This window comes from Bufo bufo, chromosome 1 (genome assembly GCF_905171765.1).
Source record: "Bufo bufo chromosome 1, aBufBuf1.1, whole genome shotgun sequence".
Classification (NCBI taxonomy): Eukaryota; Metazoa; Chordata; class Amphibia; order Anura; family Bufonidae; genus Bufo; species Bufo bufo.
The window spans coordinates 143,514,430-143,542,389 of record NC_053389.1 but is presented as its reverse complement, the minus strand read 5'-3'; the positions used below and the strand labels follow the sequence as shown (position 1 = coordinate 143,542,389).

Below are 27,960 nucleotides of genomic sequence, written 5' to 3'. Positions count from 1 at the left end.
ACAAAGCTAGGAACCTAGTCTCCTGTTGAAGGAGGCCTCTTTAAATACAGGTACATAATGATGACTAGCCATAGGCTGGGGAAGATTAAGGTTGTGCGCTCTGCCTCACGTAAGGAGGAGAGGCACGCGTGCGGCCAATACACAGTAACAGAACAGGCACGGAGCGCATGCTCCAGGCAGAGCAGGGAGAACAGTAACACAAAAGGGGGGAACACCGGCACACAGAAGACACAGGAAGAGGACAGGAAAGCTGGCACAGGGTTCAGCACTGAGGGAAGTGAAAAGTGCGGCTCCTGTGCTGGCAAGTGACAACAGGGATGCTGGCGTGGTGTGGTAAGCTAACGTACAAATCACAGAACAAACATGAAGTATTGTGTACAGTTCTGGGCTCCTGTGAACAAGACAGACATAGCAGAGCTGGAGAGGGTTCAGATGAGGGCAACTAAAGTAATAACTGGAATGGGTAGACTACAGATTATCAAAATTAGGGTTATTCACTTTAGAAAAAAGATGACTAAGGGCAGATATAATAACCATGTATAAATATATCAGGGGTCAGTACAGAGATCTCTCCCATCATCTATTTATTCCCAGGACAGTGACTGTGATAAGGGGACATCCTCTGCGTCTAGAGAAAAGAAGGTTTGTACACAAACATAGAAGGGGATTACTTACTGTAAGAGCAGTGAGACTATGGACGTTATTGCAACTAGGTTTCTGTAGAAGGGTTGTTGATCCAGGGAGTTATTCTGACTGCCTTATTGGGTCGGGAAGAAATGTTTTTCCCCTAAAATGGGGAAAATTGCTTCTACCTCACAGTTTTTTATTTTATTTTACCTTCCTCTGATAGTGGTGGACGAACATCGGCTGGGACGGTTCGCGAACGCGATCAAATGTTCACAAACCGCAAGTTCTCGGCGGGCCCCATTCACTTTAATGGCAGGCAAACCTGAAAAACCTTCAGGTCATATTTTCAACCACCAAATACTTACTAGGGATGCACAAATAGTCCCACAACATGGGCAGTGACATACTAGAGGGGGATCAATGACAAAAATACCCACAAAAATTAGGTATTTTAATCAGGGGCCATTTTTATGCATCTTAAAGGGAAATTCTCAAAAATGTGCCCTGCTGTAGCCAAGAAAATTTTTCTTTTAGGCCACGGGAGTACAGGCCATAAAAATGAGGCATTCACCTGACACCTGTGATTATGTGGCATGAGGTACATTATGCGGTCATTGGATATCAATTTTACTGCAGGCCAGTGGAGTACAGGCCCCAAACATTAGGCATTCACTGGACAGAAAAGGCCTTTTATGCTGCTGTATTTACATAAGACAGGGACCAGAAATGTGAGGTAGTCCACACTGTCGTGAGCTAGGCGAGTGCGCTTATCGGTCACGATCCCCCCTGCTGCTCTGAATGTCCTTTCGGACAGGACACTCGACGAGGGGCAAGCCAAGAGTTCCATGGCAAATTGTGCCAGCTCTGGCCACAGGTCAAGCCTGTACAACCAGTAGTCAAGAAGTTTCTCTACTTCTTAGAGCGTCCACATCGGCTGTTAACCCAATGTAGTCGGACACCTCTGGGGCTAGGTGTTCCCAGAGGCTGCAAGAATGATCTCATATCCGAAGTGACCAACACATCTTCAAACCGCCCTCTTTTTGCATGCACGGTAGGATTGGTACCCGCACCTGTTTCTCTGTGGGTGGAAATTCCTCTGCCAGCACCCGCAACAGCGGGGACCTCCATCCTTGGGCTGATCTGGGTACTGTCGTCAGACCGCTGGGTGGCGGCCGTTGCTACCTCCTCTTCCTCATCCGAAGCGAAGAATGGCTGCGCATCTGTAAGGTTCTGGAAAAGATGGGAAAATAATTCCTCTGACTCGAGTGGTGGGGCTATGGTGGTGGTGGTGTCTTTGGTGGTGCACACAGCAGAGAGTGAGGAGGGTGCAGATACAGAGGATGAGGAGGGTGCAGAAGCGGAAGGCTGAGTGAGCCACTCAACCAACTCTGGTGCATCCTTCGACGTAATTGCACCCACCTTCTCCAACTTCCCACTTAAGCTCCGGCCTGGTGCACCTGCCCGACCCCTACCACCCCTGCGGAATGGCCTGCCTCTTCCTTTGCTTTTCATTTTCAAAAAAGAAGAGCAGTATTTGTGGAAACAGCTATATAGAACCCCTTAATAAGTATTTGCTGGAAGCTGGTATTTCAAAACCCTTAATTAATATTTGGTGGAAGCCGGTGTATCGCAGGCCTCAATCAATATGTGGTGTAAGTAAGTATATTAATCCCCTCTATCAGTATTAGGAGTGGCAAAATCTACAGTTTGGTAAATCCTGAGAAGGAAAGTAAGCACTGGTGACCTCAACAATGCAAAAAGACCTATACGCCCACTAAAGACAACAGTGGTGGATGATCGCAGAATAATTACCATGGTGAAGAGAAACCCCTTAACAACAGCCAATAACACTCTCCAAGACTGCATGAAAGTAAATACAGAGGGTTCACTGCACAGTGTAAGCCACTCATAAGCCTCAAGAATAAGAAGGCTAGATGGGTCTTTGCTAAAACACATCTTAAAAACCCAGCACACTTCTGAAAGAACATTCTTTGGACAGATGAAACCAAGATCAACATCTACCAGAATGATGGAAAGAAAAAGTATGGCAAAAGCATGGTACAGCTCAAGATCCAAAGCATACCAAATCATCTGTAAAACACGGCGGAGGCAGTGTGATGGCTTGGGCATGCATGGCTACCAGTGGCACTGGGTCCCTAGTGTTTATTGATAATGTGACACAGGACAGAAGCAGTCTGATGAATTCTGGGGTTTTCAGAGACATACTGTGTGCTCAAATCCAGCCAAACTGATTGGTCGGCATTTCTTAATACAGATGGACAATGACCCAAAACATAAAGCCAAAGCAACCCAGCAGTTTATTAAAGCAAATAAGTGGAATATTCTTGAATGGCCAAGTTAGTCACCTGATGTGAACCCAATAGACCATGGATTTTACTTGTTAAAGACTAAACTTCAGACAGAAAGGGCCACAAACAGCAACTGAAAACCGCTGCAGTAAAGGCCTTGGCCGAGTATTAAAAAGGAAGAAACACAGGGTCTGGTGATGTCTATGAGTTCAAGACTTCAGGCAGTCATTGCCAACAAAGGGTTTTCAACCAAGTATTAGAAATTAAAATTTTATTTACAATTATTAAATTTGTCCAATTACTTTTGAGCCCCTGAAATGAAGAGTATGAGTTTAAAAAATTATTTAGTTCCTCACATTTTTATGCAATAATTTTGTTCAACCCACTGAATTAAAGGGAACCTGTCATCGGGATTTTGGGTATAGAGCTGAGGACATGGGTTGCTAGATGGCCACTAGCACATCTGCAATACCCAGTCCCCATAGCACTCTGTGCTTTTATTGTGTAAAAAAAAAACGATTTGATACATATGCAAATTACCTGAGATGAGTCAGAGCTTGAAAATATGACTCTTCTCTGGTCACACAAGTAAGATATGACTCTTTTATGTTAATTTGCATATGTATCAAATCGTTTTTTTTACACAATAAGGGTCTATTCACACATCCGTTTTTTCTTTCCTGATCTGTTCCGTTTTTTGCTTAACAGATCTGGACCAGATCTGGACCCATTCATTTTCAATGGGTCCTGGAAAAAAACGGACAGCTCAATGTCTGATTTTTTTCAGGACCCATTGAAAATGAATGGGTCCAGATCTGGTCCAGATCTGTTCAGCAAAAAACGGAACAGATCAGGAAAGAAAAAACGGACGTGTGAATAGACCCTAAAAGCACAGAGAGCTATGGGGACTGGGTATTGCGGATGTGCTAGCGGCCATCTAGCAACCCATGTCCTCAGCTCTATATTCAAAATCCCGGTGACAGGTTCCCTTTAAAGCTGAACTTTAACTGCATCTGAATTGTTTTGTTCAAAATCCATTGTGGTAATGCACAGAACAAAAATTTGAAAAATATATATGGAACTAACTGTATGTTACTATGTTAACATTGATGTTCCATTATTTCACATTACCATGACTGTCTCATGAAGAAAACTCATGATGTGTGTGGGGACTTGCTCTGGTAGAGAGGATTAGCGGACACAGCATAGAGGCAACAACAAGTTCTTTGGATCAAACAGTTCAGTGTTTTATTCAAACTTTAGGCAAGTGACAGAACAAGTAGTCATATTCAAACAAAAAGTCACCTTGTGGTGGTGGTAATTCACATCATGCGGCAATTCTGCCTCAAAGAGTCTCTTTGCTCATAGCAGCACCAACCTGTTTTTATGCCAAACAGGTAACAAGCCTTCATCCAGACACAAGGCTCCCAGATACCAACACAGAGACATGGCTTCCGAGCATTTTAAATCTGGTCCGGTATTTGACCTTCCTGGCTGTAAATCAGCCCAGCAGCACATGCTGGGAGGAAAATACCTGTTTTACCAGACCAAACCTCTCACTGTGTCACATGTGATAAGTAATCATTCCTACTCTACATATTTGGTCAACTGATTCTTCATCATTATATAAAGCCCTTAAACAGCAGTGTAGAATAAGTCTGTGACAAGATTAGATTATGGATTCCTGTAACTATAAACTCTGTCATGAACATGATTTTGATTCCAGATCATATCTGGAGAATTACTTTTCAGATAGTCCTGAAATGATCTTTGCAGAGGATTCCTTAGTATTTCCCATTGAAAATCTAAAAAAAACATTCACAGAGGGTATGTATTTTTCAATTCTTGTTTTCTCTTACTTTTAATGCATAGCTATATTCATACTAAACACTTTTCTTGCTTTCACAGTATATAAATTAACTTTACAGAATTCTAAATAGCTAAAAACAAATGAGACAAACAATCTTGTGGGATGAGAGATATCAGGAGGGTTAACTATATTGCCCCAGTGAATCAATTAGAGAGAGCAGAGTAAAGCTTTGGTCATTGAATATAATGATGGTTATAGGGTCTAAGAGTTTAGTAGGATTATTGTTTTCCATTCTGTAATCTCCAGAACTACAGAAAACATGAAAGTTTCAAATGCGTAGGCAATTATGTTTAAATTATTATTTACAAATTTCTGTTTGGTGCTACTGTCATTTTTTGACCTGTCTAAACTCTTCTCTGTTTTTGATCATTTAGAGCTTAAATTTCAACAAATTACTGTTCAATGACAAATATCTATTTAAAAAAAAATAATCCACCAATTATAATTTTATTTTCATGTATCATTAATGACAGAGATATTAATATGTGGATAAGTTAATTAGTTTGTACATTATTAGTTACAAACTTCCGAAAAGGGAAAAGCTGGAAAAAAAATGAATAAATTGTGTAGAATGGGGAAAGGCAGGGAAAGCTGTCATCCAGGGAGTGAGAAGTGAGGAGCTGTAGCTGAGTGCGCCTGGCAGTACATTCTAGCTGCACTTACTGCCTTAAAACACAGCTACAGCTGCTACAAAACATGAAAATCAGATATCTGCAACATCATTTCTTTTATTTTTCTGCCATTTTAACACAAATATTTTTTTTTTTGTGGGGCGCAGGGTGGAATAAGATCAAAGCTGTACAACACATGTTTTACATTCCAGAGAATAGACAGCATTTGAAATCTTAGTGAAAATATAAACTACTAGTCTGAAATCCTTGTCAAGATATCTCCAGACAGTTCTTTTTTTTAACCACTTCCCGTCTGCCCGTCTGCCCGTTGACTATAAACATCCGGGAGGTGGATCTCTATCTCTGAATTGACATTTCTGGACGTCCATTCCGAGATGGCAGCTGCACTTTAATCGTGCAGTTGCAGAGCGGGTTGTCCGCTGTCAGTAACAGCAGGGCAACCCAGAGAGAAGGCAGGGACAGTTCCCAGGTGTCACTGCCTTCTAGATCGCTGTATACACAGCACTCAATGAGCGCTGTGTGTACAGATCAGGAAGCACTATGACGGGAGAGTGTAGGAGCTGTTGGGTCTTCTACAGACCTCTATCAGCCCTGCACTGAGGCTGTACAGCATTGTATAGTGCTGTACAGCCTCTCTGGGGGGATGTATTTCCCCTGTAACTGGGGCTACTATGTCAGCCCCAGTTACAGGAGAAATCAATTGTGGGAAAAATAAAATAAAAAGAGAAGTTAAATGTCCCCCAGAGGTCTTGTATGACCTTATGGGGGACGCAAAGTGTAAAATAAAAAAAATAAAAATAAAAAAAGGTTTCACATGTAAAAAAAAAAAGAAAAAAAAGTAAGGAATAAAAAAAAAGTTAAAAATAGAAACATTTTATAAAATAGACATATTTGGTATTGCCGTGTCCGTAATGGTCGGCTCTATAAATATATCACATGATCCACCCAATCCGTATACACATGATAAAAAAAAAATTATAAACTGTGTCAAAAAAAGCCATCATAAAAAGTGCAACACAAAGTCATCAAAAAGCCATTTGTCCCAAAAAATGGTACCAATAAAACCGTCAACTCATCCCACAAAAAATGAGTTCATACATAAGAAAATCGCTCAAAAAATAAATAAAAAATATAGCTCTCAAAACATGGACACATTAAAACATATTTTTTTTGTTTAAAAAATGCTATTATTGTGTTAAAGTGAAATAAATTAAAAAAGTATACATATTAGGTATCGCCACGTCCGTAACAACCATTTCTATAAAAATATCACATGGCCTAACCCGTCGGGTGAACCCCGTAAATTTTTTTTTATAAAAACTGTGCCAAAAAAGCCATTTTTTGTCACCTAACATCACATAAAGTGCAACACCAAACGATCAAAAAGCGTATGCCCCCCAAACTAGTACCAATCAAACTGTCACCTCATCCCGCAAAAAATGAGTCCTTTGAGTTTTATTTGGCTGTTAACCCTCGATGTGTTAAAGAAAAAATTTATTAAAATGGAAAATCTGCCAAAAAAGTGAAATTTACAATTTGATCTCCATTTTACTTTAATTCTTGTTGCACACCTAAATGGTTAACAAAGTTAGTAAAATCAGTTTTAAGTAACTTGAGGGGTGTAGCTTCTACAATGGGGTCATTTATGGGGGGTATCCACTATGTAAGCCCCACAAAGTGACTTCAGACCTGAACTGGTCCTTAAAAAGTAGGTTCTGGCAATTTTCTTAAAAATTAAAAGAATTGCTTCTAAAATTCTAAGCCTTCTAACATCCTAAAAAAAATAAAATGACATTTACAAAATGATGCCAACATAAAGGAGACATATGGGGAATGTTAAGTAATAAATATTTTATGAGGAATCACTTTCTGGTTTAAAAGCAGGGAAAATTGTGAATTTTTCAAAAGTTTAGGTAAATTTGGGATTTTTTCATAAATAAAGGTGAAATATATTGACTCAAATTTATGACTCAAATATATCAAGAAGTATGTGTCACGAGAAAACAATCTCTGAATGTCTTGGATAAGTAAAAGCGTTCCAAAGCTATTACCAATTTACCACATAAAGTGACATATGTCAGATTTGCAAAATTAGGCCTGGTCAGGAAGGGGGCAAATGGCCCGGATGTGAAGTGGTTAAGGTTAGGAAAATAGCATATTTATGTGCCTTACAACAAGTCTTAAGTGAATTGAAGCGAAGTGTATTGAGTTCGATCTGAATTTCAGGAAAAATTTGCCATGAATCCGAATTTGCTTGCGGAGAGGCCGTCGTTAGCATCTTGATTGAAGAAACAAAAAAAAAATCTTGTGCGCAGTGACATGTGACATCACCACACCACTGCACCCAGCCAGCGTTAGGAGCTGATGACGACATCACGTCATCATGCAAGATATTGCGCAGTTTCTTCAATCAAGATGGCCGTGACGGCCTCTCCGCAAGCAAATGAATAGGGTGAATGTTTTTTTATTTACCCTGATTAACACCTTAAGGACCTTGCCATTTTTCACCTTAAGGACCCGGCCCTTTTTTTGAATTTGACATGCTGCACCCTCTTTCGAAGGTTGATCCAAGCAAGGAGCCATTGTGGTCATACTGTCACGGATGAGAGTGGGGGAAACCCTTATCCGTGCAATGTTATGGAATAGGGTAGCTGCTAGGCCAGGACCACAGGATCAGGGAGCAGGTCACCTCCTATTGCTTCCCTAATACTGACCCTGACTCCTAACTGTATGAGCCAACCCAGATGGTAGGAGGGCTCATACTCTGGAACCTAGGGTCTCTACTAGCCCTCAGGATATCCCTGGACTAGGAGCAGGGTAAGACGACCTGTTCCTCCAAGACACGGACGAACAGGAGTCTCACTGGCCAAGCTGCAAGGAAGGGGGGACATATACAGACATATGGATATGGCAGGTGAACTACACCAGTTCCAAACCTACCTGCCACAGCCTCGCTGACTGGAACCCATGCACCAGTACTGCTGTCCACACAAACACTAAGGACACAGCACACACCACAAATCACACAGGTAACCAGGACATCCATAGCTGCAAAAAAACATAGAAAGGAAAACAACATCAACTTAACATCATGCATAACTTTTATGACCACAAGGGTGGCCCTCACTGGACAGATGGTAAATGAACCAGGAGGATGACTCCAGCATAAAGCATGGCAGGAGTACCCCTCAGACTTCTGGCTTCCAGCAGGAGTTAAATAGCCCAAGCAGCCACACCCTCACACACCAGGAAAGGAGTTAACCCTTTCATCACCATACAAGGTAAGTGTCACTTAAGGGAGAAGTGTACACAGAACAAACTCCCTAACACCAAACATAGAAAGTGAACACTTAAAATCACACGTTGCCAGAGGCAACGAGCCGCCTAGCCACCAGCTCCATCTGCTACACTGCCAACAACCATATGTTGCCAATGGCAACCACACGTGAGGCAACAAACCTAGAGCCCTCACCTGTGGTTGACAACATAGAACAAACGGCTGACAACTGCATGTGACCAAAGAGTCACAACCATAACCATGGTCGTGACAGGCACCTGGCCTCCCATCACAGAGCCCAGTGCAGGCAACACCGTCAGAACCAACAAAGCCACACTCCCGTCACTCCACGTCCTACATCTTCTCCTCTATCCTCCCATTTGTCCTCCACTCTACCTTCCACTGTGCCGTCGTCGCAATCATCTGGCAAATAGCAGGCTTCCGTGGCCCAAATGTTCGAACATAAAAAGTTGATGACGCTGGATATTTTTCCCAGAAGGGCATCCCAGAGCTATATGGCCATGTTCAGTGGCAAGTGAATGTATTTCTGGCACACAGTGTTGGTGCCAAGATACATCTGACCACAGACATGTGGTCTAGAAAACACAGGCAGGGAAGGTACTGTACATAACTTTTACTACCCACTGGGTGAACCTTCTGATGGCTGTCAAGCATGTAACCCGTGGCACCCGTATGGATTTGGTGTTACCGCCACTGATTGCATGCAGTCCTGCCTCTTCTTCTCCTCCTCCTACTCCATCCTGCTTGTCCTCCTCGGCTGACTCCTCCTCTTCCACTGCTACCCCCTCTTCTGCTGCGCCCCCCAAGTTCCCCAGAACCTATTCGATGTCCCAGTTGAGACGTTGCCATGCTGTGCTGCGGCTGTTGTGCCTGGAAGCCTAGAGCCACACCAGTCCTGCACTGCTTTCAGCTCTGCGGTCACAGGCCCATCAGTGGCTAACCCCGCTCAATTTTACAGTTGGTAAAATGGTGTGCGACAACGGTGCCAATCTGCTGAGCGTGCCGAAAAAGGGCAAAATGATACACGTGCCGTGCATGGCACACATCCTGAACTTAGTCGTGCGGCGATTCTTTGCCAAATACCCTGGGGTCCAGGACGTCTTGCTGCAGGCCAGGAAAATCTCTGGCCATTTTAGAAGATCTTACACGACCATGGCTCGCCTTGCTGATGTTCAGCGGCGACACCACTTGCCCTTCAGAAGTCTGATTTGTTACAGCCAGACGCGCTGGAACTCCACCTTATATATGCTTGATAGGCTGCTCCAGCAGCAACGTGCCATTAACGACTACCTGTATGAACTCTGCAGCAGGACAGGTTCTGGGGAGCTTGGTTTCTTTTTACCACGCCAGTGGCTGCTCATGCGCAACACATGAAGACTTATGCGGCCATTTAATGAGATCACCAAACTGGTCAGTCGCAGCCAGGGCACCATCAGTGACATCGTACCTTACGCCTTCTTTCTGGAGTGTGCATTGTGTTGTGTCATTGATCAAACAGTCGAGGAGCAGGAGCTGGAAGATGAGGAAGTTGCAATGCTTAATGAATTCTCAGTGGGGGCTACGCCATCTGAGACAAGTCAGCAGGAGTATGCAGAGGAGTCAGAAGAGGATGGTGGCAGGGGGGAAGAGGAGGAGGAGCAAGAAGAGCAGGCTATGAGGGGGACTGGGATCCCTTGTGTTGTCCGTGGCTGGGGGGAGGAGACCGAGGACAAAATTCTCCTGGGTAATGAGCAGGAACCAGGGTGCTCCACCGCTTCCCATTTAGTGTAAATGGGGGCCTTCATGCTCCAGTGTTTGAAGAGTGACCCCCGTATAAAAAGCATAATGGGCAAGGACCTGTACTGGGTGGCAACGTACTTAGACCCCCGGTACAAACACAAAATGTCAGACATGTTACCAGCATCACAGAGGGCTGTCAGAATGCAGCATTTCCAGGCCTTGCTGCGAGAGATGCTGCATTCTGCTGTTGCGGGCGCTGGCAGAGGAATTTCCACCCACAGAGAAACAGGTGCGGGTACCAATTTGTACTCCACTGGCCTGCAGTAAAATTGATATCCAAAGACCATCTAATATACCTCCAGCCACATAATCACTTGATCTTTTCTATACGGTGAATGTCTAATTGTTGGGGCCTCGGTGAAATTCAACACCTGTGACGACCACGTGTTATCGAATTTCACCTATTATCATTTGGGGTTTATTCAAGAGGGGGGATTTGTTAGCCATGTTTTTAATCCAATTTTATATTTTTAGTTCTGTTAAACATATGTATTTGACATGTATTTGTACTGGCCTACAGTAAAATGTTTATACAGCGATCGCCTAATGTACCTCCAGCCACATAATCCCTTTATCTTATCTGTCCAGTGAATGCCTAATGTTTGGGGCCTGTACTCCACTGGCCTGCAGTAAAATTGATATCCAATGACCGTCTGATATACGTCCAGCCACATAATCACTTGATCTTTTCTGTACAGTGAATGCATAATGTTTGGGGCCTGTAATATAACTGGCCACCTTAAAATTGTTATACGGTGACAGCCTAATGTACCTCCAGCCACATAATCACTTGGTCTTTTCTGTACGGTGAATGCCTAATGTTTGGGGCCTGTACTCAACTGGCCTGCAGTAAAATTGATATCCAATGACCGTCTAATATACCTCCAGCCACATAATTACTTGATCTTTTCTGTACGTTGAATGCAGGGTCGGTGCAAGGATTTTTGCCAAAACAAGTGAAGCTACATTTTGGCGCCCCCACCGCAGAAGTTGAACTCTATGGTTCAGTTGACCCATTGTTGTCCGTTTGTTGCAGCTATAATACAGACGCTATAATGCTCCAATAGTTCGGCCAAGTGAGAGGTTTTCATGTTTTATGTAAATATGGCTTAAAAATAAGCAAAATAAAAGGCACAATAAAAATAAAAATAAAAAAATCTATGAAGAACCATAAGAAGGCAAATAGCGCATGCACACAACCGCCATTTTCTGACCCATTCATTTCTTTGAGGCTGCATTTTTGCAACTGTTCTGCAAATTACAGAGCAAGTCCTATTCTTTTTCATACTTTCAGACGATAACAGCCCTTGCAATTGATGGGTGTGAGAAAAATACAGAACGCATGCAGAAGTACCCCCCCTCGCAGCTCCCCTGGCCCTGGTCCTGTCTGCAGCAGCTGGCTTCTCCTCTGTGTGGTCCTGGTATCTTCTCTCTGATTCAGACAATCGCTGGTTTAAGGACCGTATTTTTCACCCTCTAAGACGCACCTAGGTTTTAGAGGAGGATAATAAGAAAAAAAATAGACCCCCAATGCCTCAGATCAGATCCCCCATGTCAGCCATCAGCCCCGCATGTTAGCCATCATGCCCCCATGTCAGCCATCATGCCCCCATGTCAGCCATTAGCCCCCCATGTTAGCCATTAGCCCCCCATGTCAGTCATCAGCCCCCATCCATCAGCCCCCCATGTCAGCCATCATCCCCCCATGTCACATTTCTGATGATGAGGACATGGGAATACCACCTCAGAACGTCTATGATGATGACGAAACACAGGTGTCAACTGCTGCATCTTTCTGCAGTGTGCAGACTAAACAGGAGGTCAGGGAGGAAGACTGGGTGGAAGACGATGCAGGGGACGATGAGGTCCTAGACCCCACATGGAATGAAGGTCGTGCCACTGACTTTCAGAGTTCAGAGGAAGAGGCAGTGGTGAGACCGAGCCAACAGCATAGCAAAAGAGGGAGCAGTGGGCAAAAGCAGAACACTCGCCGCCAAGAGAGTTCGTCTGCTACTGGCCACCGCCACCTGGGACCGAGCACACCAAAGGCAGCTTCAAGGAGTTCCCTGGCGTGGCAGTTCTTCAAACAATGTGCTTACTACAAGACCCGAGTGGTTTGCATGCTGTGCCATCAGAGCCTGAAGCGAGGCATTAACGTTCTGAACCTTAGCACAACCTGCATGACCATTCATCTGCATGCAAAGCATGAACTGCAGTGGAGTAAACACCTTAAAAACAAGGAACTCACTCAGGCTCCCCCTGCTACCTCTTCTGCTGCTGCCTCGGCCTCTTCCTCCGCCTCTGGAGGAACGTTGGCACCTGCCGCCCAGCAAACAGAGGATGTACCACCAACACCACCACCTCCGTCACCAAGCATCTCCACCATGTCACACGGCAGCGTTCAGCTCTCCATCTCACAAACATTTGAGAGAAAGCGTAAATTCCCACCTAGCCACCCTCGATCCCTGGCCCTGAATGCCAGCATTTCTAAACTACTGGCCTATGAAATGCTGTCATTCAGGCTGGTGGACACACACAGCTTCAAACAGCTCATGTCGCTTGCTGTCCCACAGTATGTTGTTCCCAGCCGCCACTACTTCTCCAAGATAGCAGTGCCTTCCCCGCACAACCAAGTATCCGATAAAATCAAGTGTGCACTGCGCAACGCCATCTGTGGCAAGGTCCACCTAACCACAGATACGTGGACCAGTAAGCACGGCCAGGGACGCTATATCTCCCTAACTGCACACTGGGTAAATGTAGTGGCGGCTGGGCCCCAGGCGGAGAGCTGTTTGGCGCACGGCCTTCCGCCGCCAAGGATCGCAGGGCAACATTCTTTGCCTCCTGTAGCCTCTTCCTCCTACTCGGCTTCCTCCTCCTCTTCTTCCACCTGCTCATCCAGTCAGCCACACACCTTCACCACCAACTTCAGCACAGCCCGGGGTAAACGTCAGCAGGCCATTCTGAAACTCATATGTTTGGGGGGACAGGCCCCACACCGCGCGGGAGTTGTGGCGGGGTATTGAACAACAGACCGACGAGTGGTTGCTGCCGGTGAGCCTCAAGCCTGGCCTGGTGGTGTGCGATAATGGGCGAAATCTCGTCGCAGCTCTGGGACTAGCTGATTTGACACACATCCCTTGCCTGGCGCATGTGCTGAATTTGGTGGTGCAGAAGTTAATTCACAACTACCCCAACATGTCAGAGCTGCTGCATAAAGTGCGGGCCGTCTGTTTGCGCTTCCGGCGTTCACATCCTGCCGCTGCTCGCCTGTCTGCGCTACAGCGTAACTTCCGCCTTCCCGCTTACCGCCTCATATGCGACGTGCCCACCAGGTGGAACTCCACCTTGCACATGCTGGACAGACTGTGCGAGCAGCAGCAGGCCATAGTGGAGTTTCAGCTGCAGCACGCACGGGTCAGTCGCACTGCGGAACAGCACCACTTCACCACCAATGACTGGGCCTCCATGCGAGACCTGTGTGCCCTGTTGCGCTCTTTCAAATACTCCCCCAACATCGCCAGTGGCGATGACGCCGTTATCAGAGTTACAATACCACTTCTATGTCTCCTTGAGAAAACACTTAGGACGATGATGGAAGAGGAGGTGGCCCAGGAGGAGGAGGAGGAAGAGGGGTAATTTTTAGCACTTTCAGGCCAGTCTCTTAGAAGTGACTCAGAGGGAGTTTTTTTTGCAACAGCAGAGGCCAGATACAAATGTGGCCAGACAGGGCCCACTACTGGAGGACGAGGATGAGAAGGAGGTGGAGGAGGATGAGGATGAAGCATGTTCACAGCGGGGTGGCACCCAACTCAGCTCGGGCCCATCACTGGTGCATGGCTGGGGGGAAACGGAGGACGATGACGATACGCCTCCCACAGAGGACAGCTTGTCCTTACCTCTGGGCAGCCTGGCACACATGAGTGACTACATGCTGCAGTGCCTACGCAACGACAGCAGAGTTGCCCACATTTTAATGTGTGCGGACTACTGGGTTGCCACCCTGCTGGATCCCCGGTACAAAGACAATGTGCCCACCTTACTTCCTGCACTGGAGCGTGATAGGAAGATGCACGAGTACAAGCGCACGTTGGTAGACGCGCTACTGAGAGCATTCCCAAATGTCACAGGGGAACAAGTGGAAGCCCAAGGCGAAGGCAGAGGAGGAGCAAGAGGTCACCAACGCAGCTGTGTCATGGCCAGCTCCTCTGAGGGCAGGGTTAGCATGGAAGAGATGCAGAAAAGTTTTGTCACCACGCCACAGCTAACTGCACCACCACCTGATACAGAACGTGTTAGCAGGAGGCAGCATTTCACTAACATGGTGGAACAGTACGTGTGCACACCCCTCCATGTACTGACTGATGGTTCGGCCCTGTTGCGAAACCAACCTCGCCACTGGGTTTTGGAGAGGCCTGTTTATCAGCCTCTTGCCTCAGGATTATGGCGCATACTAACTTTAAAGGAGCAGACAGACACAGCTTAAATCTGTCTTTGCAATTGTATTTTGTTATGTGAGGGTACCCAGATAGCTAATTGTATTGTATTTGTGTATTCTGAGTGCCATTCACCTAATGATATGCGCTCAGACTTGAGCTATCTGGGAATATGTTAAATGTCTGTGTTTGCTGTGGGGGTGTGACATTGTGTGTTTGGGTGGTGATTTCTGTCCGGTTGTCATCACATGTATATTGGCGATTTCCCTTTGTCTTGAGAGATAATTAGATTACTCCTCGGGTGTCTCCAGGGCAGAGAGGAGGAAACCATGATGCATTGTGGGGATGTGTTGTGTCTGTGTATCCAGAGTTTCTGCATATCTGTCCTGTGTCGCAGTCTTCCTTCTGGTCCACTAGGGGTGTGTCCACCAGATGGGGACCTGCATAAATACGGGCGGGTAGCCCTAAATAAATGAGTTGCTGTTTTATACCTTCATGAAGTCTTGGCTCATGTTTGGGGGATGGAATAACTACACTCTTGGGGATTGCTATATCACAATACTCCCCTGAGTATAAGCTCTTGTAAGAGCTTGCTCCTGGTTCCTGTCTCTGGATTTAGGAGAGGTTCACCCACTGGAGCCTGGAGCCTTGTCGTAGGTCCATGGTGGGTAGGAGACGGCGAGACCTCCACCAAGCTTCGGTGGTTTGTTGGGTCTGCAGTGCGTACGGTGTCAAGTGGAGTGCTTGGAGTCCTCTGGAAGCACTATGAGCATATATCGACGGAGGTACCCGGTCGGGGTGCTAGGCGTTCCGTTACATTGGTGGCAAGCAGTGGGATGGCGTCCTAGTGTGAGGAGAAGCAGCTCGGAGACACCGTTTGTGGATCTACTAAATTGAGGGCAACGCTAGTATCCATACAGCGCCCCTGGCTACAGCAGGATGGAATCGGCTAGTCTTCGGACAGCGTTCTATGACGAGGAGGAGGAGGCAGCCGCGGACTACAGGGATGCAGACAGAAAGGAAGTCTGGTATGATGCCCTGGAAAATGCCCAGCGGCGGCGAGGTGAGAGTCTCCCCAGTGAGGAGCAGCAGTTGCAGATGCGAGTGGCGCTGCGAATGCCCCTTCTGGGAGAGAAGCCCCTGGATGAGTGGGTGACAGAACTGGAGAGCCTGGTATGGAAGGAGCGTTGGCTAGACAACGCCTACCAGGCACTCTGGTGGGAGGTGATTCGGCACTCCCCCTGGATGGCTGAGCACGACAGACCCGAGGGTGGGGATTATGATGGCCCTGGCCTGTTGTTTGAGGCCTTCGCAGAACCGGAGTTTGGAGATGCTGGAGAGTCCCGGTTCTGGGATATCTTTGACCACAGGGAGGCTATGCATGATTGGGCTACAGCGAGAGAGGTGAGACAAGACCTGGCATCTCTAGTGTCAAAGGAGTGGGAGCTGGAGCAGGATTACCAATACCTCTTCAGCTCAATTCGGCCCCAATATACACTGCCAGAGAGCTGGGTGGCAGTCCCAGACCTACAACCCTACAGCTGGGAAGACCCGACTGAAGTATCCCCTGCTTCAATACCAGCTACAGAGGTAGGGGACCTCATAGACTGGTCCTGGGGGGAAACCCATATGGCAGGTGGAGATGGGACCAAGATCTCTCCACCGGCTCTACAGGGATGCGGGGCAGTCGGCCCAGATCCCCAACGGCAGTCGGAGTTTCAGGGAGTTGGGACAGTTGGTCCTGCTCCCCAGCGGCAGTATGTTTTGCAGGGAGAGGAGAGCATCGTCTCCATTCCCCAGCGGCAGTGTACCTTGCAGGGAGAGGAGACAACCGGTCTCTCTCCCCAACCACAGGGGGACAGCACCCCTAACTCCAATGGTGCAGATGGGACCGCAGTCTCTGCACCAGACCTACCGGGATGCTGGCCGGCCGGTACAGAGTCCCCACCAACCCCGCAGGAATGCCAGGAGGAGGAGGAGGTAAGCGATCCCTCCTCTCCACAGCTGATCCGCGACAAGGTCCTGGGGGTAGGATTCCTTGACCCCATCCCAGCGGAACAGCTGGCATCTGAGCAGAACACAGTTGGCCTCGGCCCTCCCCTATCCTCCTCTCCAGAGCCGGACTTCCCACTGGCTACCCCAGCGGAAGAGCTGGCATCTGGCAGAGCGCAGTCGGCCTCTGCCCACCAAGTACCTACAGCTCCAAGCTAGAGAACCACAAGGAAGCAAGGAGTCGCAGATGCCCACTCAACAGCTGGGGACATACAAAACAGAGCCAGGCCCCAAAATTCAACAGGTCCAGTATTGGGTTGTGGTTGGACTGCCAGACTAACTCAGGTACTGACCGTGAGGTCAGGTATCTGGTTAGTCTTCCCTGGGAGGGGGAGATGTGTGGCGAAACCAACCTCGCCACTGGGTTTTGGAGAGGCCTGTTTATCAGCCTCTTGCCTCAGGATTATGGCCCATGCTAACTTTAAGGAAGCAGACAGACACAGCTTAAATCTGTCTTTGCAATTGTATTTTGTTATGTGAGGGTACCCAGATAGCTAATTGTATTGTATTTGTGTATTCTGAGTGCCATTCACCTAATGATATGCACTCAGACTTGAGCTATCTGGGAATATGTTAAATGTCTGTGTTTGCTGTGGGGGTGTGACATTGTGTGTTTGGGTGGTGATTTCTGTCCGGTTGTCCCCACATGTGTATTGGCGATTTCCCTTTGTCTTGAGAGATAATTGGATTACTCCTCGGGTGTCTCCAGGGCAGAGAGGAGGAAACCATGATGCATTGTGGGGATGTGTTGTGTCTGTGTATCCTGAGTTTCTGCATATCTGTCCTGTGTCGCAGTCTTCCTTCTGGTCCACTAGGGGTGTGTCCACCAGATGGGGACCTGCATAAATACGGGCGGGTAGCCCTCAATAAATGAGTTGCTGTTTTATACCTTCATGAAGTCTTGGCTCATGTTTGGGGGATGGAATAACTACACGCTATATCACAATACTCCCCTGAGTATAAGCTCTTGTAAGAGCTTGCTCCTGGTTCCTGTCTCTGGATTTAGGAGAGGTTCACCCACTGGAGCCTGGAGCCTTGTCGTAGGTCCAGGGTGGGTAGGAGACGGCGAGACCTCCACCAAGCTTCGGCGGTTCGTGGGGTCTGCAGTGCGTACGGTGTCAAGTGGAGTGCTTGGAGTCCTCTGGAAGCACTAGGAGCATATATCGACGGAGGTACCCTGTCGGGGTGCTAGACGTTCCGTTACAGGCCCCATTCAACTTCTGGGTCTCCAAATTGTCCACGTGGCCAGAGCTAGCCTTTTATGCCTTGGAGGTGCTGGCCTGCCCGGCGGCCAGCGTTTTGTCTGAACGTGTATTCAGCACGGCAGGGGGCGTCATTACTGACAAACGCAGCCGCCTGTCCACAGCCAATGTGGACAAGCTGACATTCATTAAAATGAACCAGACATGGATCCCACAGGACCTGTCCATCCCTTGTGCAGATTAGACATTTATAACTACCTCTCCTTAACAATATATTCTTGTACTCCAGGGCACTTCTTCATTCAATCCTCTTTTTTTAATTTTACCATTACATTGCGGGGCAACCCAAAGTTGAATGAACCTCTCCTCTGTCTGGGTGCCAGGGGACTAAATATCGTAAACTGGCCTGTTCCAATGGTGGGTGACATGAAGCCTGATTCTCTGCTATGGGGCCTCTCTCCTCTGTCTGGGTGTCGGGGCCTAAATATCTGACAGTGGCCTGTTCCAGTGGTGGGTGACATGAAGCCTGATTCTCTGCTATGGGACCTCTCTCCTCTGTCTGGGTGCCGGGGCCTAAATATCTGACAGTGGCCTGTTCCAGTGGTGGGTGACATGAAGCCTGATTCTCTGCTATGACATGAAGCCTGATTCTCTGCTATGGGACCTCTCTCCTCTGTCTAGGTGCCGGGGCCTAAATATCTCACAGTGGACTGTTCCAGTGGTGGGTGACATGAAGCCTGATTATCTGCTATGACATGAAGCCTGATTCTCTGCTATAGGACCTCTCTCCTCTGTCTGGGTGCCGGGGGCTAAATATCTCACAGTGGCCTGTTCCAGAGTTGGGTGACATGAAGCCTGATTCTCTGCTATGACATGAAGCCTGATTCTCTGCTATGGGACCTCTCTCCTCTGTCTGGGTGCCGGGGCCTAAATATCTGAAAGTGGCCTGTTCCATTGGTGGGTGACATGAAGACCTCTCTCCAATTGATATTGGTTATTTTTTTTTTTTTAAATTTTAATTCATTTCCCTATCCACATTTGTTTGCAGGGGATTTACCTACATTTTGCTGCCTTTTGCAGCCATCTAGCCCTTTCCTGGGCTATTTTACAGCCTTTTTAGTGCCGAAAAGTTAGGGTTCCCATTGACTTCAATGGGGTTCGGGGCGAAGTTCGGGTCGAGTTCGGATCCCGAACCCGAACATTTTCGGGAAGTTCGGCCGAACTTCTCGAACCCGAACATCCAGGTGTTCGCTCAACTCTAGCAGGGAGGAATCATGACTTTAAATGGGAAAAATTATGAATATTCTAAAAAACTAATCTAAGCACTATATCGAATATATTAGTTTTTTCGAATATTCGTAATATTCTAAAACAAGAATAAATAGCAATATAGCGAATATTCGAAAAAAACGAATATAGAGCAAATTTAGCTAATATAGTGCTATAATCTTTTTTTTCTCATGTGAAGTTCAGATTGGAAAAAAAATGCAACTATTGAAAAAAAATATTATAGCACTATATTAGCTAAATTGCTCTATATTCGTTATTTTTTTCCGAATATTCGCTATATTGATATATATTCTTGTTTTAGAATATTCCGAATACTCGAAAAAACGAATATATTAGTTTTTTTGAATATTCGGAATATTCTAAAACCAAGAATATATAGCTATATAGCGAACATTCAAAAAAAAAAACGAATATAGAGCAATTTTGCTAATATAGTGCTATAATCTTCTTTGTCTAATAGTTACTATTAAAAAAATAGAATATAGCACTATATTAGCTAAATTGCTCTACATTTGTTTTTTTGAATATTCGCTGTATTGCTATATATTCTTGTTTTAGAATATTATGAATATTTTAAAAAACTAATATATTCGATATAGTGCTATGACTCATTGGCCCACAAGCAAGAAGCAGGGAGGAATCATGTATTTTCTCGGCAATTGAAAAATTTCCGATAAAAATTAGCATTATAAAAATTCGCATTACGAAAATTTGCATATTACGCGATCATTACATTGTCGATTTTTCGAGTAAAAAAAATCATAGAATATAAGGAATATTCAAATTCGCGAATATTCTATAAAATATTAGCAAAATATATCGCGAATTCGAATATGACCCCTGCCGCTCATCACTAGTATTCAGTATATTGGGCAGACTAGATGGGCCAAATGGTTCTTATCTGCCGACACATTCTATGCTTCTATGTTTTCTGTATGGTGAATGCCTAATGTTTGGGGCCTGTACTACACTGGCCTGCAGTAAAATTTATATCCAATGACTGTCTAATATACCTCCAGCCACATAATCACTTGATCTTTTCTGTACAGTGAATGCATAATTTTTTGGGGCCTGTAATCTAACTGGCCAACAGTAAAATTGTTATACGGTGACGGCCTAATGTACCTTCAGCCACATAATCACTTGTTCTTTTCTGTACGGTGAATGCCTAATGTTTGGGGCTTGTACTCCACTGGCCTGAAGTAAAATTGATATCCAATGACCGTCTAATATACCTCCAGCTACATAATCACTTGATCTTTTCTGTCCGGTGAATGCCTAATGTTTGGGGCCTGTACTCCACTGGCCTGCAGTAAAATTGATATCCAATGACCGCATAATGTACCTCGAGCCACATAATCACAAATTATTTTATGTCAGGTGAATGCCTAATTTTTATGGCCCATACTCCCGTGGCCTAAAATAAAAATTTTCCTAGGCTACAGCAGGGCACATTTTTGAGAATTTCCCTTTAACCCCTTAAGGACCGGGCTCATTTTCACCTTCAGGACCAGGCCATTTTTTGCAAATCTGACCAGTGTCACTTTATGTGGTGATAACTTTAAAACGCTTTGACTTATCCAGGCCATTCTGAGATTGTTTTTTCATCACATATTGTACTTCATGACACTGGTAAAATGGAATTAAAAAAATTCATTTTTATTTATAAAAAAATACCAAATTTGTCCAAAATGTGGAAAAATTTGCAAATTTCCAAGTTTCAATTTCTCTACTTCTATAATACATATTAATACCTACAAAATAGCTATTACTTTACATTTCCCATATGTCTACTTCATGTTAGGATCATTTTGGGTATGACATTTTATTTTTGGGGGACGTTACAAGGCTTAGAAGTTTAGAAGAAAATCTTGAAATTTCTCAGAAATTTTCAAAAACCAACTTTTTAAGGACCAGTTCAGGTCTGAAGTCACTTTGTGAAGCTTACATAATAGAAACCACCCACATTCTAGAAACTACACCCCTCAAGGTATTCAAAACTGATTTTACAAACGTCGTTAACCCTTTAGGTGTTCCACAAGAATTAATGGAAAATAGCGATACAATTAAAAAATTTCATTTTTTTGGCAGATTTTCCATTACATTTTTTTTTCCAGTTACAAAGCAAGGGTTAACAGCCAAACAAAACTTAATATTTATGACCCTGATTCTGTAGTTTACAGAAACACCCCATATGTGGTCGTAAACTGCTGTACGGGCACACGGCAGGGCGCAGAAGGAAAGGAATGCCATACGGTTTTTGGAAGGCAGATTTTGCTGGACTGGTATTTTTGACACCATGTTCCATTTGAAGCCCCCCTGATGCACCCCTAGAGTAGAAACTCCATAAAAGTGACCCTCCTATTAAAGCACCTGGTAAGTCCATCTAGTAAGAAGCATGCAGCAGTGTCTGTGGAGGGGGTGCAGGGCTGCTGGAGTTACAATGTCATTGTAGCAGCCCTGCACTGCCCTCAACTACCGATGGTCACTGACCTGTGTTTCCCCTGTGCCCCCTCATGTGTTCTCCCTGTGCCCCCTCCTGTGCGGTCCCTGTGCCCCCTCCTGTGCGGTCCCTGTGCCCCCTCCTGTGCGCTTCCTGTGCCCCCTCCTGTGCACTTCCTGTGCCCCCTCCTGTGCGCTCCCTGTGCCCACTGTGTGTGCTCTCGGTGCCTGCTGTGTGTGCTCCCTGTGTCCACTGTGTATGTTCTCTGTGCCCGCTGTGTGAGCTCCCTGTGCCCACTGTGTGCGCTCCCTGTGCCCCCTCTGTGTGTGATTCCTGTTCCTGCTGTGTGTGCTTCCTGTGGCCCCCCTGTGTGACCCCCTGTGCCTCTCTGTGAACTCCTTGTGTCCATTCTCCGTCTGATTCCAGGGCACAGTGTGTCATCCACAGGTCCCCCATAACAGTGTGTCATCCACAGGTCCCCCATAATAGTGTGTCATTAACAGATCCTCCATAATAGTGTGTCATTAATAGATCCTCCATAACAGTGTGTCCTCCACAGATCTCCCATAACAGTGTGTCCTCCACAGATCCCCCATAACAGTGTGTCCTCCACAGATCCCCCATAACAGTGTGCATGCGCAGCATTATCTTCATTCACTGCTATGGGATTTCGAAAAATAAGAGAGCCAGTGATCAGCTATTATCAGAACACTCATAGCAAAATGGAGGATGACCATGCATGCACACTGTGCTCTCCCCTCACTTCAGAGGCCCGAACGGGACAACCCCTTTTTTTCAGCTTGTGGTTTTATATACTGCACCATGGAAAAACAGAAGTGCCCTGGCCATTCATAACGCAGAGTCCATGTCAAGAATTTTCAATGGGAAGGAATACAAATCCACGCCAAAACTGCATCAAAAAGTGTTTTATAAGATCAGTAAAAAAAAAAACATAAAAAAAAAACTGATGCAGATTCTGCATTAGGTTTTTTTTAGCACAGAAAATATTCTGTGTGAACATACCCAAAGAGGCTGTAGGACCAGCAGTTTACAGTGGAAAGGCTAAAGAGAGTTGATGTGGCATTCTATACTCAGCTGCTGTGGTTGCAACCGCTGTCCGTGCCTACAAAGTTCTGTCAAACTGCTAGTCCAATATTTCAGGATTTGGGGGCCCACTTTCAATTTTGCCCAGGGTCGCACTTTGTCTAAAACCGGCCCTGCCACCAATATACAGTCAGGTCCATAAATATTGGGACATTGACACAATTCTAACATTTTTGGCTCTATACACCACCACAATGGATTTGAAATGAAGCAAACAAGATGTGCTTTAACTGCAGACTGTCAGCTTTAATTTGAGGGTATTTACATCCAAGTCAGGTGAACGGTGTAGGAATTACAACAGTTTGCATATGTGCCTCCCACTTGTTAAGGGACCAAACGTAATGGGACAATTGGCTTCTCAGCTGTTCCATGGCCAAGTGTGTGTTATTCCCTCATTATCCCAATTACAATGAGCAGATAAAAGGTCCAGAGTTCATTTCAAGTGTGCTATTTGCATTTGGAATCTTTTGCTGTCCACTCTCAATATGAGATCCAAAGAGCTGTCACTATCAGTGAAGCAAGCCATCATTAGGCTGAATAAACAAAACAAACCCATCAGAGAGATAGTAAAAACATTAGGCGTGGCCAAAACAACTGTTTGGAACATTCTTAAAAAGAAGGAATGCACCTGTGAGCTCAGCAACACCAAAAACCCGGAAGACCGCGGAAAACAACTGTGGTGGATGACCGAAGAATTATTTCCCTGGTGAATAAAACACCCTTCACAACAGTTGGCCAGATCAAGAACACTCTCCAGGAGGTAGGTGTATGTGTGTCAAAGTCAACAATCAAGAGAAGACTTCACCAGAGTGAATACATGGGGTTCACCACAAGATGTAAACCATTGTTGAGCCTCAAAAACAGGAAGGCCAGATTAGAGTTTGCCAAACGACATCTAAAAAAGCCTTCACAGTTCTGGAACAACATCCTATGGACAGATGAGACCAAGATCAACTTGTACCAGTGATGGGAAGAGAAGAGTATGGAAAAGGAAAGGAACTGCTCATGATCCTAAGCATACCACCTCATCAGTGAAGCATGGTGGTGGTAGTGTCATGGCGTGGGCATGTATGGCTGCCAATGGAACTGGTTTTCTTGTATTTATTGATGATGTGACTGCTGACAAAAACAGCAGGATGAATTCTGAAGTGTTTCGGGCAATATTATCTGCTCATATTCAGCCAAATGCTTCAGAACTCATTGGACAGCGCTTCACAGTGCAGATGGACAATGACCCAAAGCATAATGCAAAAGCAACCAAAGAGTTTTTTAAGGGAAAGAAGTGGTATGTTATGCAATGGCCAAGTCAATCACCGGACCTAAATCCGATTCAGCATGCATTTCACTTGAAGACAAAACTGAAGGGAAAATGCCCCAAGAACAAGCAGGAACTGAAGACAGTTGCAGTAGAGGCCTGGCAGAGCATCACCAGGGATGAAACCCAGCATCTGGTGATGTCTATGCATTCCAGACTTCAGGCTGTAATTAATTGCAAAGGATTTGCAACCAAGTATTAAAAAGTGAAAGTTTGATTTAGGATTATTATTCTGTTCCATTACTTTAGGTTCCTTAACAAGTGGGAGGCACATATGCAAACTGTTGCAATTCCTACACCGTTCACCTGATTCGGATGTAAATACCTTCAAATTAAAGCTGACAGTCTGCACTTAAAGCACATCTTGTTCGTTTCATTTCAAATCTATTGTGGTGGTGGTATATAGAGCCAAAAATGTTAGAATTGTGTCGATGTCCAAATATTTATGGACCTGACTGTATGCACAATAACTAACCTTCACATAACATTTGAGTAATATCTGTGCTGTTGTTCTCAAATTTTTGATTATTGACCAACCCATTTTTTCATATTTTACTACAAGTTACTTTAACAATACTTTGAAATCTAGAATATCTATGTGAGATAATCATATTAGTATTTCATATGTGGAAATTTTTTTCTACAGGTCATATTAAAGGTGATATACTGATTGACCTTAGTCTTGGTTCTGTAATTCATCATCTATATTCAGCCTGTGAGTTTTTCAATAACATCATAGTGCTGAAGGCCAGTAACAGATGCATCATGGAGCTGAAAAGATGGGCTGACACACGTACAGGGGCATTTTACTGGGGCCATGCCACAAAACTTCACGCAGACACAGAAGAAGTCAGGTGAAGTATTTCTCCTACTACCATTATCATTGTATCCAGTGGCGTACATAGAAAAGTAAGGGTCCCATAGCAAGGATCAAACCAGGCCCCCAACACAGGACAGAAGGCTTTCTGCCTACACCCTTTTCAATGACCCTTGGACCATTTTGTCCACTGCCTTATTTGCTAAAAGTTGTTCCTTTAGAGGGTAGAGTCCAGATCAAGTTTTCACCTCCAGTAGAAGAGGAGATAATCCATACTATGACTGGGCCCCCTCTTGCCCTGGGCCCCATAGCAGTCGCATGGTAGTTACGCCCCTGATTGTATCTGCAGTCAGGTCCATAAATATTGGGACATCGACACAATTCTAACATTTTTGGCTCGATACACCACCACAATGGATTTGTAATGAAACGAACAATATGTGCTTTAACTGCAGACTGTCAGCTTTAATTTGAGGGTATTTACATCCAAATCAGGTGAACGGTGTAGGAATTACAACAGTTTGCATATGTGCCTCCCACTTGTTAAGGGACCAAAAGTAACAGGACAGAATAATAATCATAAATCAAACTTTCACTTTTTAATACTTGGTTGCAAATCCTTTGCAATTAATTACAGCCTGAAGTCCGAAACGCATAGACATCACCAGACGCTGGGTTTCATCCCTGGTGATGCTCTGCCAGGCCTCTACTGCAACTGTCTTCAGTTCCTGCTTGTTCTTGGGGCATTTTCCCTTCAGTTTTGTCTTCAGCAATTGAAATGCATGCTCAATCGGATTCAGGTTAGGTGATTGACTTGGCCATTGCATAACATTCCACTTCTTTCCCTTAAAAAACTCTTTGGTTGCTTTTGCAGTATGCTTTGGGTCATTGTCCATCTACACTATGAAGCGTCGTCCAATGAGTTCTGAAGCATTTGGCTTTTTAAGAATGTTCCAAACAGTTGTTTTGGCCACGCCTAATGTTTTTGCTTTTTCTCTGATGGGTTTGTTTTGTTTTTTCAGCCTAATGATGGCTTGCTTCACTGATAGTGACAACTCTTTGGATCTCATCTTGAGAGTTGACAGCAACAGATTCCAAATGTAAATTGCACACTTGAAATGAACTCTGGACCTTTTATATGCTCATTGTAATTGGGATAATGAGGGAATAACTCACCTGGCCATGGAACAGCTGAGAAGCCAATTGTCCCATTACTTTTGGTTCCTTAACAAGTGGGAGGCACATATGCAACCTGTTATAATTCCTACACCGTTCACCTGATTTGGATGTAAATACCCTCAAATTAAAGCTGACAGTCTGCAGTTAAAGCACATCTTGTTTGTTTAATTTCAAATCCATTGTGGTGTCCCAATATTTATGGACCTGACTGTATACAAGAGATACAGTAAGAAGCAGCAGATCTAAGAAACGCTTAGGCAATGTACCTTCTAAGTACCTTCATTTTTCAAATGGTAGTCTATTCATGATCAGTTTATAGAATCATTATAAAAATCGACATCTCTACTTTTATATTATCATTATAGATGATTAGTTAAGAATTAATTTGTCACAAATTGCTAAAACCCCATTCAGCCTATCAATCAATGGGACCATTTTTAACAGCTGCTTAGTAGTGATGAGCGGCAGGGGCTATATTCGAATTAGCGGTATTTCACAAATATTTTGTTGAATATTTGTCATATATTCGCGAATTTCGAGAATTCGAGATTATTTTATTGAATGCGAAAAAAATGCAGTGTATAAATCGTTAAATGCAATTTCGTAACGCGAAATACAGGCGTGGGTCACTTTGGCTAGATTTTGCAAGCTGCTAGAAGTTTCATGAGTTTCTCTTGAGACTGGAGAAAATGGTTGGCACGGCAGCCAGATGGAAAAAAATGCTGAATATTCAATATAACGAATATATAGCACTATATTCTAAATATTTGCGAATTCTCGAAGTGGCGATATTCGCGAATAATATTCGCTATTTGAATATTTGCTCTCAACACTACTGTTTAGACAGAACTTCACCCATCTAGCAGCCGTTAAAAGTGGTAATACGTTACCACAAAGAGCAAGGAAATTCAGCTTCATTTAGAATCACATTTTTCCTAAAATTCAGACTTAATTCCACTTCGGATGCTTCCCTTGGCTCAACATTAATTATCATCCATAAAGTCCTGTATATTTATGGATGCAATTGAAAGGGTCTATTATAAGCAAGATACTTCTTCACTATCCTTGGTTGAATTCTAGCCTATTAGTACTGGTGGACAATAGTCCAGACTACTGTCTGGACTATGTTGTCCTATTGATGTTGACTGTAGGACACTTTACCCATTTTTCCTATTTTCTGCAGTGAACCATTGCAAGACAAAGAAGAAAAAGTGAGATTGGCACTTCAACATGTAGTTAAATGTGATTATTCTAAAGAAAATATGACGGATCCAATAGTCTTACCACCTGCGGATTGCATCATCAGTGTGTGGCTTTTAGATGCTATCAGCAGAGACCAAAATGATTACATCACATATCTCAGGAGGTTCACAAAGTTACTGAAACCTGGCGGACGCCTCATATTATTTGGGGATTTAGAAATAACATATTTTACAGTTGGGACAGAGAAGTTCCATGCTTTCTGCTATAATGAGGATTTTGTCAGGAAAGCTCTAGAGGGAGAAGGGTTTGTTATTGATTGCTGTAAGGTTAGGGAGAGGACATCTGTGAGTGACCTACTTGACCATAAGGGCGTCATATTTATTGCCGCTCACAGGAAGAACTAG

General features: G+C 44.7%; 1 protein-coding gene across 1 annotated transcript; it reads left to right on the top strand.

Moving 5' to 3' along the window:
* The first annotated feature begins 4,612 nt into the window (after positions 1-4,612).
* On the top strand, positions 4,613-27,960 carry LOC120995989 (nicotinamide N-methyltransferase-like). Its single transcript, XM_040425611.1, has 3 exons — positions 4,613-4,763; positions 25,004-25,211; positions 27,537-27,960. The coding sequence occupies exons 1-3, from the start codon at positions 4,613-4,615 to the stop codon at positions 27,958-27,960; spliced, it is 783 nt and encodes a 260-aa protein (XP_040281545.1).

Bases quoted from the DNA above. Each gene is read 5' to 3' on its own strand.
- LOC120995989 (XM_040425611.1), top strand. From the start codon at position 4,613: ATGGATTCCTGTAACTATAAACTCTGTCATGAACATGATTTTGATTCC. The intron at 4,764-25,003 runs GTATGTATTTTT...TTTTTTCTACAG, and splicing joins AAAAAAAACATTCACAGAGG to GTCATATTAAAGGTGATATA. The intron at 25,212-27,536 runs GTGAAGTATTTC...TATTTTCTGCAG, and splicing joins GCAGACACAGAAGAAGTCAG to TGAACCATTGCAAGACAAAG.